Raw genomic sequence first — 15,887 nt, forward strand, 5'->3', positions numbered from 1 at the left:
GAAAATCACAGACAGATACACTACATGACTACTGTGATCTATCCTTGTGTTAACTGTATTTTCTTAAAGTATATTGCTAATTATAGGAATTTTTAAATAAGAGGAAAGTATTTCTATAGTTTAAATGCTTGAAGTCCCATTTCATAGCTTTTCCTCTTTTCTTGATTTAAATCAGATGTCTCCAGTGACTTCCTTTTTTTATGTTTATTTATTTATTTTGAGACAGAGAAAGTATGCATTCAAGTTCTGGGGGATGGGCAGAGAGAGGGGGAGAGAGAGAACCCCAAGTAGGCTCTACGCTCTCAGCACAGAGACAAATGTGGGGCTCGATCTCACAAACCATGAGATCATGGCCTAAGCCCAAATCAATAGTCAGAGGCTTAACAGTGTGAGCCACCCAAGTAGCCTTCTGGTGATTTCTAATCTTTAGTTTACTGAAGCTGGAATCGTGACAGATACCTTAGCATCCACAGCTGTAAAGGATTAGAAGTTTAAAGTGGTGACCTCTACTTTTGTTATAATCAAGCTGCCAATTTTTCTGTAAGATTTAAGTGTTTTATTTATTGGACTAATATATCTCTACACGGAAGAATGCCTTAGGCCTCAGAACTTTGGCTCTGTATTTAGAGAGCTTATTAGGAAAGAAATCATCTGTCTGGAGAAAACAGTCAAAATGTGTCTTCCACTTTGTGCAACAATATGAGCAATGCGTTTTGTTGTCAGGGTAACCAGATGCCTCTACAGTCTCTTAAATAGTACATAATTCATGAGTGCCTCTAGCTCCTAGGTCTTTCTATCTAGTGAGCTAGCCAGAGGAGCTATGAGAGTTTTATATTTTCTTCCATGTTTGTTTGTTTTGTTTTGTTTTGAGCCTCTTTGGAAGCAAAGAGCTTAGCTTTCCCATTTCGGAATCCACTCCACACCCAGAACCTAAGTTTACTTTTACTGTGTTTGCCCACTTTTTGTATTCACCCATTTGATTTTGAACCTCTCCATAGATTGTTTATTATATCCAGATCCAACAAGAATTTCTTACTTCCATCTGCACCCAACATCCACTTAGTATTAGAGCCCTTTTTATATGGCTAATACCATTTACAATCCTGATCAAACTGTGAGCAATAAAGAGGGATTACTTCATTCCTATGGATCTCATTATAAAGGGTTATTGCCTAATTTGGCCTTAGTTTCCTTGACAATGGGACCATCCCATTGCTTTCTTTTTGTTAGTGTTCCTTTTCTATTCAGTTCTGCTCTTTCCCATGTTGAGAATCATTGAGCATTCAGTATATTATGAGTCATTGAAGATGAACATCTGGTAACATCTTCACCTTGATGCCATTATTCTCTGAGAATCATATTGTAATGATGATTTATGACCATAGGTTGAGTTTACTGGGTATGACATCCTTTATTCCATATTCTAACTACTTCAGTTGTTACTGGAATGACATTAAGGATTCTTTGATCAGGGAATCAGAGAATAAATGTATACATTTAAATATCTCAATCAGTATTTCTTGTGCTTAGCATTGGAAAGTAATATTTCTCCCTTTCCCTATGCCATATTCCTTACCCTGGTAATGTGACATAAATTTTATTTATCCTTCTAGAATTTGCCATTAGTAGATTCTTCATAAGCCTACTTACCTGACAAAGTATCACTTAATCAAACTTATGGATGTGCTATGAAAATTAAGACTTTGGGTTTTTAATAATCTGCAGTCCAGATTTAGAAGTATACAGTGGAAAGATAATAAGACTTTTTTTGAGAATCAGTAAAACAAAATAAAAATCCTAAATTCAAAAAAGTATTAACTTTGCATGAAATATATCCTATCTTAGCTAGGATACCTTAAGGACAGAAAATCATGTGTATGTATTTACATCTGAAAAAGGGAAACTAAGTATTTTTCTATGCTCATGCTAGACAACCAATGTCATATTTTTTTGCATGCTGAAGGTTTGCTTTACTAGTGCTAGAAAATGATAAATTTACCCCAACAGATTCTAAACAGCTTATAATGGTTATTTTTTCCACTGTCTCTCATATTTATAAATTTATGACTTACACTGACATGCCCATGCCATTTGTTGATTTGTTTACATTTAAATGCTGCCAAACCAGAAAGGAAAAAAACAAACAAACATTACAGTTCATTTAAATGATCCTGGAACATTTGAAAATAATCTTGTGGTTTGGCTAGGACAAATATTTATGATCTACCCAACTATGAGTATTATTTATACAGTGTTTCTAAAGCATATGGTATTGCAGAGGGCTTTTCATTTAACATCACAGAGCTATGACTAGGTAGAAGGAAAGTATTTATTGTTAGAGTTGAGAAATAGATTGCTATAAATTTCATAATTTCAGTTTTTAAATCAAAGGTAGAAAGTGTGATAATAAAGGTCATTAGAAATCTCTATGGCTTCTGTCTTTACTTCAGTCCATATTTTCCTTCCTTGCAATCATATAGTCACACAGCAGACAGTGGCTTGCAATTCCTGTTTTTGGCATCTCATGTTCTTTTTGAGATGTTTAGTTTGTCTTCTTTTAATACAAATCCACTTAGTCCTTCAGTAACATTTGTTCACTAGTAATTCACACAAGAAAGTATCATGTGTTAAAAACCATATTCCCACTGGCTGCGAGGTCCTAATTATGCTTTTACACACTGACTACATGTGTAGTTATAATCACCTTCACATAATTGTTTCTATTCTTGATATAATACCCCTGGGAATCCTTTCTCACTTTTGGTTATGCACAATAAACCTGACCATGTTAAATTAATTATGACACTAGTTCCTACTCGAAGTGATCAAGTTAATTGAAGGGTACAGAGCATATGTTATTTTTCTTGCTGTCTATTCACAATGAACTCTCTTACTTTTTGTCTCACAATAACTTAATAATACAATATTAAGCAGAAAATCTAAGCTAGTAAATTTAATATAAATGACAGAGATTGGAACTTTTCTCAAAATATGTTCAAATATAGTATCTTTTCTGAACGTGTCCATCTGTAGTAATATTTTTTTTCAATTTTTATATCAAATTATATGTGGGGAGCATACAGAACAACTGGGACTTCCTTAAATTGCTGAAAAGAGTATATATTGGTACAAACTCTTTGGAAAAAAAAAAAAAAGCTAGCAATATCCATCCAAGCTATAACGTATAGACTCAACAATTCTATTCCTTGTTAAACAGACTCAACCGTATAAGACTCAACAATTCTATTCCTTGTTAAAAACTCAATCGAAATGAATGCTTGTGTCCACCTAAAGACATGTATAAGAATATTCATGACTTTGGTTTTAATGGCCTAAAACCACAAATAATCCAAATGGACATCATCAGGAAAATGGTGAACACATTGTGGTATATTCTCAGAGTGAAATACTACCCATTGATAAAAAAAAAGTATTAATAATTCACATGCACAACAATATGGATAAATTTTATAGACACACTGTTGAATAAATTAAGCCAGGAATAGAACAATATGATGCTATTTACATGGATTTGTTTAAGCTATTTTATTTTCTTAGATATCAGAATTATGGTTAGTCTCAGAGACATACTGACCAGAAGAAGTCACAGGTGAACCTTCTACAATTCTAGAAATATTCTAGGTGGTGGTTATACAAGGGAAGTCATAGGTTAAACTCCAATGTATTGTGTACTTAAGGTTTGTGAAATTTTGACATCTATAACAATTAAGAGTAAAGTGAAGTATTTGGTTATTCAAAAAAACCTGTGTAACAACACCTGACCTTGTTAATATTATTCCTATACAATATCAGTGTATAAATTCAGAATCCCTCACTCCTGCTTTGCTCTTAAAAATACTGTGGCTTTTTGCTTTGTTTTCTTTTAGTGTCCTGAATTTAAAAGGCCCAGAGACATAGCAGTTGACTGGGTTGCTGGAAATATTTATTGGACTGATCATTCTAGAATGCACTGGTTCAGTTACTATACCACTCACTGGACTAGTTTGAGATACTCTATCAACGTAGGACAGCTGAATGGCCCCAACTGCACCAGACTCTTAACAAACATGGCTGGAGAACCCTATGCTATTGCTGTAAATCCTAAAAGAGGGTAGGTTAATGAGTTGATTATTTACATTTCTTGATATGCGTATCCATTTTTAGAGATTTGCCCACCTGCATACTGTAGTTTTCCTTCTGTAATAAGTGTTCAATATATAATAGATTCACAAGACTTCTAAAAATCCCTCTACTTATGTACAAAAAGCATGTCCTTTTCATAACAAATGGTGGCACAAGATATATGTTTTCCTGAAAGATTGCTCCATTATACATTCTATGTGTGTATGTGTCTTCTGTGTATTGCAGATGCAATGTTGCAATATCACATACCAATATTTTTAACCTAAAATATTCAAGATATTAAACACAACATTGAACATATTAAGTGTAAGAGTATTAGTATTTTTGCTATTTGAAATAATAAAATATGAAGGTGTATATGCAAATGAATTTAAACAATTTTAACACAAATATTTCCTTTCCTTTTCTTGAATTGTTCTTTTCTTACTCTTTTACTCTTTCATTTATAGGCAATGACCAAAAAGAAAATAGAGACATGTTAAATCAAACTCCTAATTACTACCCACTCTCTATTGGAGGTTGTGAGACTGTAGATTTAGAGTTGGGCCCAGGATACTGCTTTCTCAGGGACTCTGGGGTGATTCTGGTGCACACAGTCTCAAGAGACATTGTGTTTGGGAGCAGAGTTGGGTTATAATAGCACTATCTCCAAGCTAAGCACCTTGACCTGTCTCTTCAGGATGATGTACTGGACTGTCGTTGGGGACCACTCTCACATAGAAGAAGCAGCTATGGATGGAACTCTGAGAAGGATTTTAGTACAGAAGAATTTGCAAAGACCCACAGGTATGATGTGTTGCTGACACAATCTAGAATATGGAGAATATGCTCAGCATATTAGTGTAGCAAGTCTTTCCACTTTTGTTGGCAATATAATCATTTTTACAAGCAGGTAAAATGATTTATAGTACAACTTTATGAAAGTCATTAACATTTCATGTTGTATTTTTCCAACTTGAAAGTCAAGGTCTTATACTGCCAGTGATATTATGGGGTTATTATTTGAAAATTGCCTAAGTTGTAAGGCCGTGTGTAGGATTCCACACGCATGGCATCTCAACAGTTCACAGTGTGTTAGGATATTTTTACCAGTATACGTTAATGATGCTGGGAGAGATGGTACTATTTCTAGAGGATCAGAAACTAAATGGACAAAGAGGTGGGAAAACATAAATAATTTTTGTAAAAGGCAGAGTTGATGACTCCTTCCCTTTTCATTCATGGCCCTTTTTAATCAGGCTTTAATGTCTTTCTTCGCTGTGGCATGTAAGTACCACTCCAGACTCTCTGTACTCCCAGGACTGCCAAAGGACGCAGGTGTTTTTTCTTCCTCCCTGCTTGTTCCCATTCCATTTGTCTCCCAGCCTCCCCAACTGGAATGCCCTTCTGACTTTTGTGCATCCAGCTGAATCTTACGAACCTTTTAACGTCTAAGTTTAACACTTCTTCAGTGAAACACTTTCAGAACTGCAAGGAGCCTCAAGGATTTCATGCCTACTACATCCCAAAGGAGAGAATACATTTTCTATAGCATATATGATTTAATCATTATACTTTGTAATATCTTATGTAGTTGAAATTTTATCTGTATTTGGCACTTATATTCTTATTAACTTTTAATGTGCTGTGTGTGATTTTTCCTTCAACTAGATTGTTTTTACTCTTTAAGAGAAGAAGCAATCTTTGGGATTTAGTTCATTTACATAAGTGTATCTCCATTCACTGATTTAACAAGTACTAATTGAACACCCATCTGGTGGGAGAAATTGTTCCAGATGCTGAAGACAAGTTCTTACTCGTGTGAAGAAAATACCAACTCTCATGAAACTTACCTTCCTCCAGAGGATAGAATATATAACATATATCATGGCAGATACTGATAAGTGCTATATAGAAAAGAACAGGCACTTAAGGGGGTATACTATTTTGATCAGGACTATCAGGGAGGTCATCTCTTGAAAGGAGATATTTGAGAAGAGAACTTCATAGAGGTAGCAAGCTAATGTGAATATGTAAGCAAAGAGCTTTTCAAACAGAATGAAAAGCAAGTTATGAGTTAGGAATAAGCTTAGCATTTGTCAAAAACAGCAAGAATGTCAGAATGCCTAGAAACACTAGCAACTCAGGAAAGGGGTGCAAGTGGAGGTTCCCAGGTGGCCAGGTGCAGGTCACATAGGGCTTGGAACACACTGCTCAAGACAAGCTTTTACTCCAGCTTTAAAGGGAGGCGTGGAAGTCCACTGGAAAGGCAAGCGGCATCATATGCTCATACACTATTTTCAGTTCTTAAAGAACTTCAACTGTCTTCTTAACTTTCTAACTAATTTTGGACATATAGAAAAGTTGCAAAATTAATTATTTAAAGAAGTTCTGTGATGTTAACAACTTAACATAATCACAGTGTGTGAGACATGATTTTCATTTTAAAGAGTGATTCTGGCAGCAGTTTATACAATTGCCTGTCACAGGTTCTTAGGAAAGAGCCTGGGAAAGGAATTCTTCTAAAGGTTATTTACGAGGGGAGTGTTATTCAGAAGACACTTGTAAAAGATGGAGAGAGAAAAAGACTATGTCTCAGATAAGCTCTCATTTTGGCCTCAGCCATGGGGATGTACTTTGGAGCATGAATCTCATGACAGGGAAGGGGTCAGCTTTTAAATGATCCATCAGTCGTTGGTTGGCCTTTGGTCTCAAACTTCCCAATCCAGGCTGCTGCAGACAGTTGAGCACAATTCTCTGGGAAAGGAGGGCAAGTGTGATTCCTTAACTGCTAAAAGGATAGTGGATTGGCAGTGGATAGTGGGTAGGTATCCCTACCTAGTAAAGGAGATTGGGGCTGGCTACCACATCCCCTACAGTACCCCCCTACAGTGGGTCAAGTGCAATGTATTGAACATTTTCCATGTGGTGACCACTCTGCCCAGCACTATGGATACTTTAATGATGAACATGGCATAGTCTCTTTTCTCATTGAGTTTATATTCGAAGAGAAAAAAAGAAAAACAAATGAGGCATGCATTGAAGTTTTGAAGTTTTGGCACAATGAGAGAATTGTTACATGCCTTATGATATCATGGGAGTGCAAAGGCAAGAAATACTATCTCTAATAATGGAAAACTGTGTGAGGGTGTCATTTAAACAACTGCTTAAAAGATAGGTAGACATATGAAAGGTAGACAGACAACTCTTCATGGTGTAGTTTTTACAAAGGTGTTCTTTTAAGTAAAATATACTGGCTTTGATCCCAGGGAATTAGGTACTACCTGTGAGATCTCAGAAAGGAACTTACTATCTTCAAAGTTGATTTTTATCACTAGAAACCAAGGGCTGATAATAACTAACTTATGATATTATTGTATTTATTAAATGACAGCATTCTGAACCAGAGGCTGCAATGAAAAGCACTTGGTATATTCTATGATATTTGAGGTCATGACGTACCTAGAAGGGGACCTGATAGGTAATGTAACATGAGTTGAGAATAGAGAATTTTAAATACCAAGGTATTTTTGACATGATTTTTTAGTCAATAATAAGCCACTGTATAATTTTGATTCAAGGAGTGATGTGAATAGGTAGGTCTCCAGGTATATGGCTTTCGTATCATTGTGCCAATGGAATGAAGAGATAGAGAGCTAAAAGACCAGCTAAAAGTCCATTGAATGATCCTAGTGGTAGCAGAGAATAACACAACCAGAGTGGTCACAGGTGAAAAGGGGAGAATGCATATGGAAGGCAAAACAGTTAGCATAGAATTTATGAAATGCATATAAGAATAGTGGAAGAGATAAGAAATATCTCAAAGAGAGGCTAAAAGTCTAAAAGTTAAACCCATCTTCTTATTTCCTTTCTTCATCCATCTCTCCTTAAATTAAAAAATATTGGATGCTCTGGATGCCTTGGTGGCTCAGCTGGTTGAGCATCCAACTCTTTATTTTGGCTCAGGTCATGATCTCACGGTTCGTGGGACTGAGCCCCGCCGTCAGGCTCTGCGTGGACAGCATGAAACCTGCTTGAAATTCTTGCTTTCCTTCTCTCTGCCCTTCCCCCTCGTGTGTGTGCGTGCGTGCGTGCGTGAGCACGCACAGGCGCACGCACGCGCCCTCTCTGTCAAAAATAAACATTAAAAAAAATAGGTGCTCACTATAGGCCAGATACTATAGGTAATCAGATATATGAATCCCTACACTCACAGACCTTAAATTCTAATACGGAAGACCTTAAAATCAAAAACCGAGCTGTGTGTGTGTGTGTGTGTGTGTGTGTGTGTGTGTGTGTGTGTGTGAGCACTTGTGCTCATGTAAGTGGCTCTGATAGAAGGGAATGCAGCATGCAGCAGGTATCACTTTAATTATAGTGAAGAGGAAAGGCTTTTCAAGGTGTCGATTGTTAAGATTAATTGCTTAACTATGTGAAGGGGTAGAGAAAAGTGGAAATGATGTTGCAACACAAAGTAAAGAATGCGACAGAAGACCCAGAGGTAGGAAAGTCAAAGAGCGTAGTAAACATTGGAAAATAGCATGAGGCAAGGACTAGAGAGATGAGCAGAGATGAGCCTAAGCAGGAACTTGGAGACCATGACAAATACCATTGCTTCATGTTAAGAAGATAGCCAGACCTGACCAGACATTCAGAGACATGTCAAGAAAGAAGCTGGTGTGAGGCTTTCTACTCCATGTGATTGACCATGTGTGAATTTTCTTCTCAGTAAGTCTACTTTGAAAACTGCCCCACCTAACAGGAGTACTCTTGGAAGCCATTATTCACTCTTTCAACTAATTTTTTTGTGTGTGCCTACTGTGGGTCAGGGATAATTCTAGGCATTTGGAATACAGGAGTGAACACACAGATCCCTATTCTTCTAGTGATTATAAGACAAAGCTATAATATTTTAAAAAGTAAATTGTAAAGTTATTAGATGTTTAGTGCTATGGAAAAATGAGTGAAAATAGAGCAAGAAGGGTCAGAAATGGTAGAGAGAAGTTTGCAGTGTGACCTTAGTAGGTCGTTAGAGTAGAACTTTGTTTGAGAAGGTGGCACTTGAACAGACTGTGTTGCTGTTAATCACAGGTAAATGTTGCAGGTGTGGTTATGACCCCAGGTGAGTCAGTCAGATGGAGATAACTGAAAATTGTAGTTCTAGAGCTTAAAGCTTGGAGTTTAAACTTCAAGCTTGGGGAATTAGCAAAGAAAGCTGTTATTTAAAGTTGCTGGGGTTGTTAAGAGGAATAAGAGAGGAGAAAACATAGAGGCTTCTTAGGCAGAATTTTGTGAGATGCTTATATTTAACAGTCACAGTCAGAACTGAAGACTGCAAAGATGTTTGAGCGATTGGAGCAAAACAACTGAATTCAGTGTCACAATAGCTGAAGGAAGAGTTTCAAAAGGAAGACAGTACACCTTATTGGGCATATTATGGTGACTTACACAGAGAAAATAGAAAGCAAGAGAAAGACCTAAGTCCTCCATTTATATAGGCTTGAGTTAAAACCGAGCATCCTGCATAAACTTGAGTGTCAGATTTTCATTTGTAAAATAAATATATATTATAATATCTACCTTATAGAGAATTTATAATAATTTAAAGCAGATGTTAAAATCAATATAAATTGACTGATATAAGTCCCTTAATATCTAAGAGGCTAAGAATAATTAACAATAATCATATGCTAGGGTTGCCTGGGTGGCTCAGTCCATTAAGCATACAGCTCCTGATTTCAGCTCAGGTCACGATCTCACAATTCATGAGCCTGCTTGGGATTCTCTTTCTTGCCATCTCTCTGCCTCTCTCTCAAAATAAATAAATATATTTAAAACAAATATATGTTAAAGCCTATATATATATTCCATGTAATGTCCGTCCTAACTTCCTAACACTGAGAATTATTTTTATTCATTTAAAAATGTCATTTAGTACATTTTGTTAATTTGATTATTTTCTTATAGTATATCAATTTGAATTCTGTAAGACTGTTAAAAATCTGCAAGCCACCTAAAAATCCTATTACTTTACTTTACTTCGTGCCTACCTGCTTACTAAGTGGCTTTCTTAATATTGGAAATGCTGATTTTGTATTCCTAGGCAGGATTTTATTCCACCAGGCAGAAACATTTCAAATGTTATCTTTACAGGAATTAATAACCATTGAGTATGGTAATGCTAAATGTAATTGATATAAAAATAAGTCCAGAATAAATCTCATGAGCTCTTTAGGAAATAGTAGATAATTTAGATTCCATAAACAGCATATTATTTGAAAGTGATAATGAAAAGTTGGCAATAAATTAGCCATTGTTCTGCATCTATATGTATATATACCAATTATATGGGGAGATGCATGTGTACCCTATGAGATATTCCTCTATGGAAATAAGTTCATTACTTATGTCTTCCCAGAAACATCTTAAGAATTGTTTGTACCTATTTTTTCCTCTCTCTCTCTCTCTTTTTTTTTGGGGGGGGGGGGTATATGTTTGTAAATATTAGCCCTGATTCCAAAGTTATTGTATTGAAATCAGTAACTATAATAATACCTCTGTTTCCCTCCAAGTGCAATATATTGTTCTTTACATTTTGGGGTTTATTGGAAATGCTACCTTTCATGAATCTGTGAATGAATATGTGCACTGAGATGTAGTACATTGGGTTATATCTGTACTTTAATAGGGCATACAGGGTATCAGAACGAACAACAGGAGGATAGATGTGAGCTTATCTCTGCCCCCTTAGGGAACACCTGTGTATTCCAGGGTTAGAATTGTACTATCTAATTGAACAGTTAGCCCACCACTCAGCTAGACCTATATTTACTCACTACTAACACTGCCATTACATACATTCCAAAATCATGATAGGAATAGCTCAATTCTCTGGGCTTTCATAGCACTCATTATCTCCATAGTTGATACTTCATCATCTACTACTTTAATGTACAGTACTTTTATAGTAGACCATGAACTCTTTACTGTATATTCTGTGTACCCAATCAGACCATAAACAACTTAAATAAAAACAATTACTGGTGTTCATATGTACATTGAAGAATATTATAGTGTCCATAATTAGTGTGTGCTGAAGAATAATTATGTATGAAAGAAATGATAAATGCCTATAATTTTTAACATTCTAACCCATGGCATGATTTTATGGCCTCTTTTAACAAACGACACACTTGTTTATTTTATTAGGCACTGTATTAACAACAAAAAGCATAATCTGTCTTCTGATTCAGTCAGTTGTGTGGTAGTTGAGTTTCATACTCCATGAGGGTATGAACATGATCTGTTTTGTTCTTTGCCATATACCTAGTACCTGGCAGTGTGTAGTACAAGGGAGGTGTCTTATGAACATAGAGTGGGTTAATGAATGATGTGTCAGGGAGGTCACTTTCCAGCTCTCCCTCCTGTAAGAGAACATGTAAGATTACATGTATCTGATTTAAATACATATTATTTGATACCAGAAGCTCATTTATGTGGTCTTTAGCTCCCCCAAATCAGGGCAGTTTCTGAGAGATTAAAGAATTACACACTGGTCCTGAACCAGTGTGTCTGTAAATATTCATTAAGTCTGTAAATATTTTTTTCTTATACAACAAAAGGTATCTAATTAAATAAAATGGATAAAACTTAGGACTATTTTGGAATTTCTTGATGCATTTATTTCACTAACACTCAGGTAAGGGTGTGTGTGTGTGTGTGTGTAACTTTAGTTTGGAATTTAAGACTGTAAGTAGGCAACCTATCTCAAAAAACAGTTTTAACAATTTAAATAAATTTGACATAGTGGTAAATATTTTCAGTTTTTGTACCCTTTTTATCATCTCTTAAATCAAGAATATGGTAGTGCACACTTGCTGGCTAATACTAACTTACAAATCTTGACTTTCCTTTAATATGGAATGTGTATAATCTTTTTCTCCATTTCTGAAAACACAGTGATTTTAATTGATTACTCTCTTCAAGTCTTCTCAAATATCGCATTGGTATTATGGACATTTTTCATAAGATTTTGCTTTTACCATTTTCTTTTTCTTTTCTTTCTTTCTTTCCTTCTTTCCTTCTTTCTTTCTTTTCTTTAAGACCATAGTGGAAATAGAGAAACTAGTGGGAAGATCTTAGGAATTTTCAGAGTTCAACAAAAATGAGATTCAAAAATCCCTAAACTATAAAAATGGTCTTGATATCATGGGAGAAATTAAGAAAATGACTGTATGAATAGGGCCGTTATCATACATTCCTAAAACTTAGCGAGCCTATGTCTTTATCTTTTAAAAGCCTTCCAAATGGTGATTCCATAATACTTGATTAGAACAAAAATGACATTTTATTTTAAATTTTCTGTACTTACACAGACTTGGTTGAAAATATCCATTATTCCCAGTTCAGATAAAGATGACTTCTTGGGAATTGATTTTTTTCTGTTTTATTATTGGTACTTTATTAAAGACAAAAAGGAGATGTGATATTTTAAACATAGAAATGAACTTGTTCTTTCATATAAACCTCACTCTCATCTCTGTAACAAGAAAAGTTAGTTGATTCCTTTATTAACTTTTTAATTTAAAAGACTATTTCTTTTATTAAAGGGCTTAAGGAAAAATCAAAATCATCGATCTGTGGATTTTTTGGAATATAAATCCCACTCATCCGAAAGCTTGTTATATAATTTTTATCCAGATGTAATTCTATCCAATAGCACAATATGTGACCAGAGCTGATAAAGATGGGTATGTCTTAGACATGCCTAGGCTAACAGTGCAATATATGATACTTTTGAGAACTTTTATACTGCTGCGGAACCTGAAGCAATAATACTGATAATTAGACTGCATTACACACCTTTTGTTGTCTTCTTTTCTACAGTTAACACATTTAATATCCAAAAATAAAGACCTGTTTTGGGGACAGCTTTTTAAAATCTACTTCTTTATTATATTACATTGGTGAAAGAGAAAGAAAAAAGTGTTTTCAACCTTTCTTAGACAACTGTTTTGAAATAAAATGGTGGATAAAGGAAACTGGGTCATTTTATGGTTCATGTCACCCATAATTATACATAGAGAAGCAAAATCATAACTTCCAACATGACTCCAAATAGCAAATTAATCATTGAGCAGAAACTAGTAAAACATGGTTCACTTGCTATTAATTGCTAAGTCATTTCTCAGAGACTGATTGAGCATAGTACATCTTTATATTATACTTGAGAAGAAATATTTATATTTGGTTTGATTACATTTGGGCTAGATCTTCAACTTAACTAAAAATTACTCTCGAGTTATCTGCACCTGAGTTTAATTATTTATTTTTCATTCTTACTGTTAAATCTTGGACTGTCTGCAGAGGAATCCAATTAACACAAATTCAACAATATATTTCACTTAGTTGTATTGCCACTAGTTGTATTTATTGAATGTTCTGATTGAGAAAGCTATTTAACGTTCAGCTGGCAGTGGTATTTTAGTTTCATTGTACAGTTTTTATTATCTAACACATCATATATACAGACTAACTAGTCACAAAATTTAAATATCTATAACATTGAAGTCTTACTGTAGAATTTATGTGTTATAGTCTTACTTTTCTGTATTGAAGGAAGTTTACTTAAGATATGCTTTCTGTCGAAGATAGTTTTGCAAGAAGATACTGTCTCGACTCCAATCACATTAAATTAAAAAAAACCAAAAACTTGAATAAATAGAAAAACATTATTTTTTACCACATCTTATTATTTTACTCAGTTGCTGTTATTCACTAGCAGATACTGATGATAAAAATAAAGACAAGAAGTCCCATAGAATATAAATGATTAGAGTGAAAGATATAACACCACTAGAACCTTCATTAAATAATTTGCAATTCATTCTCTCTAGTATAAACATCAATCTTTAGTCAGTTTAAACTTTTTCAGGCACACAGATTTCTCACAACACCATAGGCCAATTCCAAAAGGGTGAAAATGTCTTATGATTAATCCTGTGAATATGCTGAGAAACATACCTTCATGAAGATATTCAAAATATAATTAATTATACTGAAGTTTTTTAAATTTTTAAAAAATTTATGTTTATTTTTGAGAGAGAGAGACAGGAATAGAGTATGAGTGGGGGAGGGGCAGAGAGACAGAGAGGGAGACACAGAATCCAAAGCAGATTCCAGGCTCTGAGCTGTCAGCAGAGGCCGCCTTGGGGCTCTAACTCACAAACCATGACCTGAGCCAAATTCAGACATAACCACTGAGCAACCCAGGAGCCCCACACATTGAGTTATTGTAAATAAAGTTTGGATAAGTGACTTAAATGATTAATTAATTTTGTATATACTATAAAGATAAAAACTAAAATATGGAAAAGATTTTTAGAAAATAGCCATATCTAGGAAACCAGTAAATGTGGAAAGGAAGGATATTTAGGGTCACTTTTCATATGTGAAGGATAAATTTTACTATAACTTATTAAATTCTAGGTAAGCTATACACATTTATTTCAGATAAAGATTATTTCATTTTTTTCTAATTGCTACAGTACCATGATGTAGACTGGTTAATTTCTTTGAAACTTGAAGAAAAATATCAGTCATAATTGTATATTAAGAAGCAGAAACATAATTTTAAATAATCTCAAATTTATTTTTGTTATTTATCCTTATGTATTTATCTTGTAGGTCTGGCTGTGGATCATTTTACTGAACGAATATACTGGGCTGACCTTGAGCTTTCTGTTATTGGCAGTGTTCTGTATGATGGCTCTGATTCAGTAGTCTCTGTCAGCAGCAAACAAGGTTTGTGAAGTGCCTTTGTTCTGTCTTTCAATTATCAATGAGAATGTCAAGTAATGGTATGTAAATATAAATACAAAAGCTTTACATTCTGAATTTCCTCAAATTCTTTTTCCTTACAAGTTGTTGCTTTTACTACAGATTATAATTTTCATTCCATTAGAAGAACAAAGAGGCCAGGCCAGAAGAACTTAGCTTAGGACCCATGTGGTCCATTGCTGCTCAGATTCAGAAAATTTTCATTCTCTTCCTTCTGTAGATATTACATTCTACAACAACACTTCAGTTAATCAAGATTACTGCCTCTGAACACAAATTTTTATTTCAAATTGCAGTGATAGCAAACAGAAATGAATTATTGTAGGGCGCCTGGGTGGCTTAATCATAAAGCATCTGACTTCGTCTCAGGTCATGATCTTATGGTTCGTGAGTGTGAGTCCCACATTGGGTGAGCTCTTGCCCCACTCACTGGGTGAGCTTGGCCAGGGTGAGCTCCATTTCCTTCTCTCTCTCTCTCTCTCTCTCTCCCTACCCCCATCCCTCTCCCTCCCCCTTATGTGAGTCTCTCTCTCTCTCTCACTCTCTCTCTGCCTCTCCCTCGCTTGCACCCTTTCTCTCTCTCAAAAAGGAATTAAAATAAAATGTCTTTAAAAAATGAATTATTGTATATAATAAAACCTCATTGTAACAATTATAGCATTCAAGTGAAAAGCAATGTGTAAAAATAACTTAACCTCTACCTCCAGTGACTGCAGAATCTGCTTCTGCTCTTCTTTTATGGTATCTTTTCTTATCCCCACTCCTGTGACTTCTTAATTTTATTCTTTTTTTCCTCCCACTTTCCTTGCTTGGAAACCTCAGTTCTTTCTGGTGAATTCTTTTCCCTTTCCCTACCACAAGCTCTTCTCTTATTTACCAAAAATTGTTTATAATATGGACTTGAAGTTTTTATATGTATATGTTAC

The 15,887-nt window shown here is 34.9% G+C and overlaps 1 protein-coding gene across 1 annotated transcript in view; it reads left to right on the forward strand.

Annotated features, from left to right (window-relative positions):
• LRP1B (LDL receptor related protein 1B) overlaps positions 1-15,887 on the forward strand; it is a gene marked incomplete at its 5' end in the record, with an annotated part of 553,279 nt that overhangs the window by 487,657 nt on the left and 49,735 nt on the right. Inside the window, 3 exons of the mRNA XM_039222492.1 lie at positions 3,888-4,111; positions 4,823-4,929; positions 14,809-14,925. Of these exons, the coding sequence (XP_039078423.1) occupies positions 3,888-4,111; positions 4,823-4,929; positions 14,809-14,925 (448 nt within the window). The remainder of the gene's footprint in view (positions 1-3,887; positions 4,112-4,822; positions 4,930-14,808; positions 14,926-15,887) is intronic.

This window comes from Hyaena hyaena, unplaced genomic scaffold (assembly GCF_003009895.1).
Source record: "Hyaena hyaena isolate Hyena2069 unplaced genomic scaffold, ASM300989v1 scaffold_1141, whole genome shotgun sequence".
In the NCBI taxonomy this organism is placed as follows: Eukaryota; Metazoa; Chordata; class Mammalia; order Carnivora; family Hyaenidae; genus Hyaena; species Hyaena hyaena.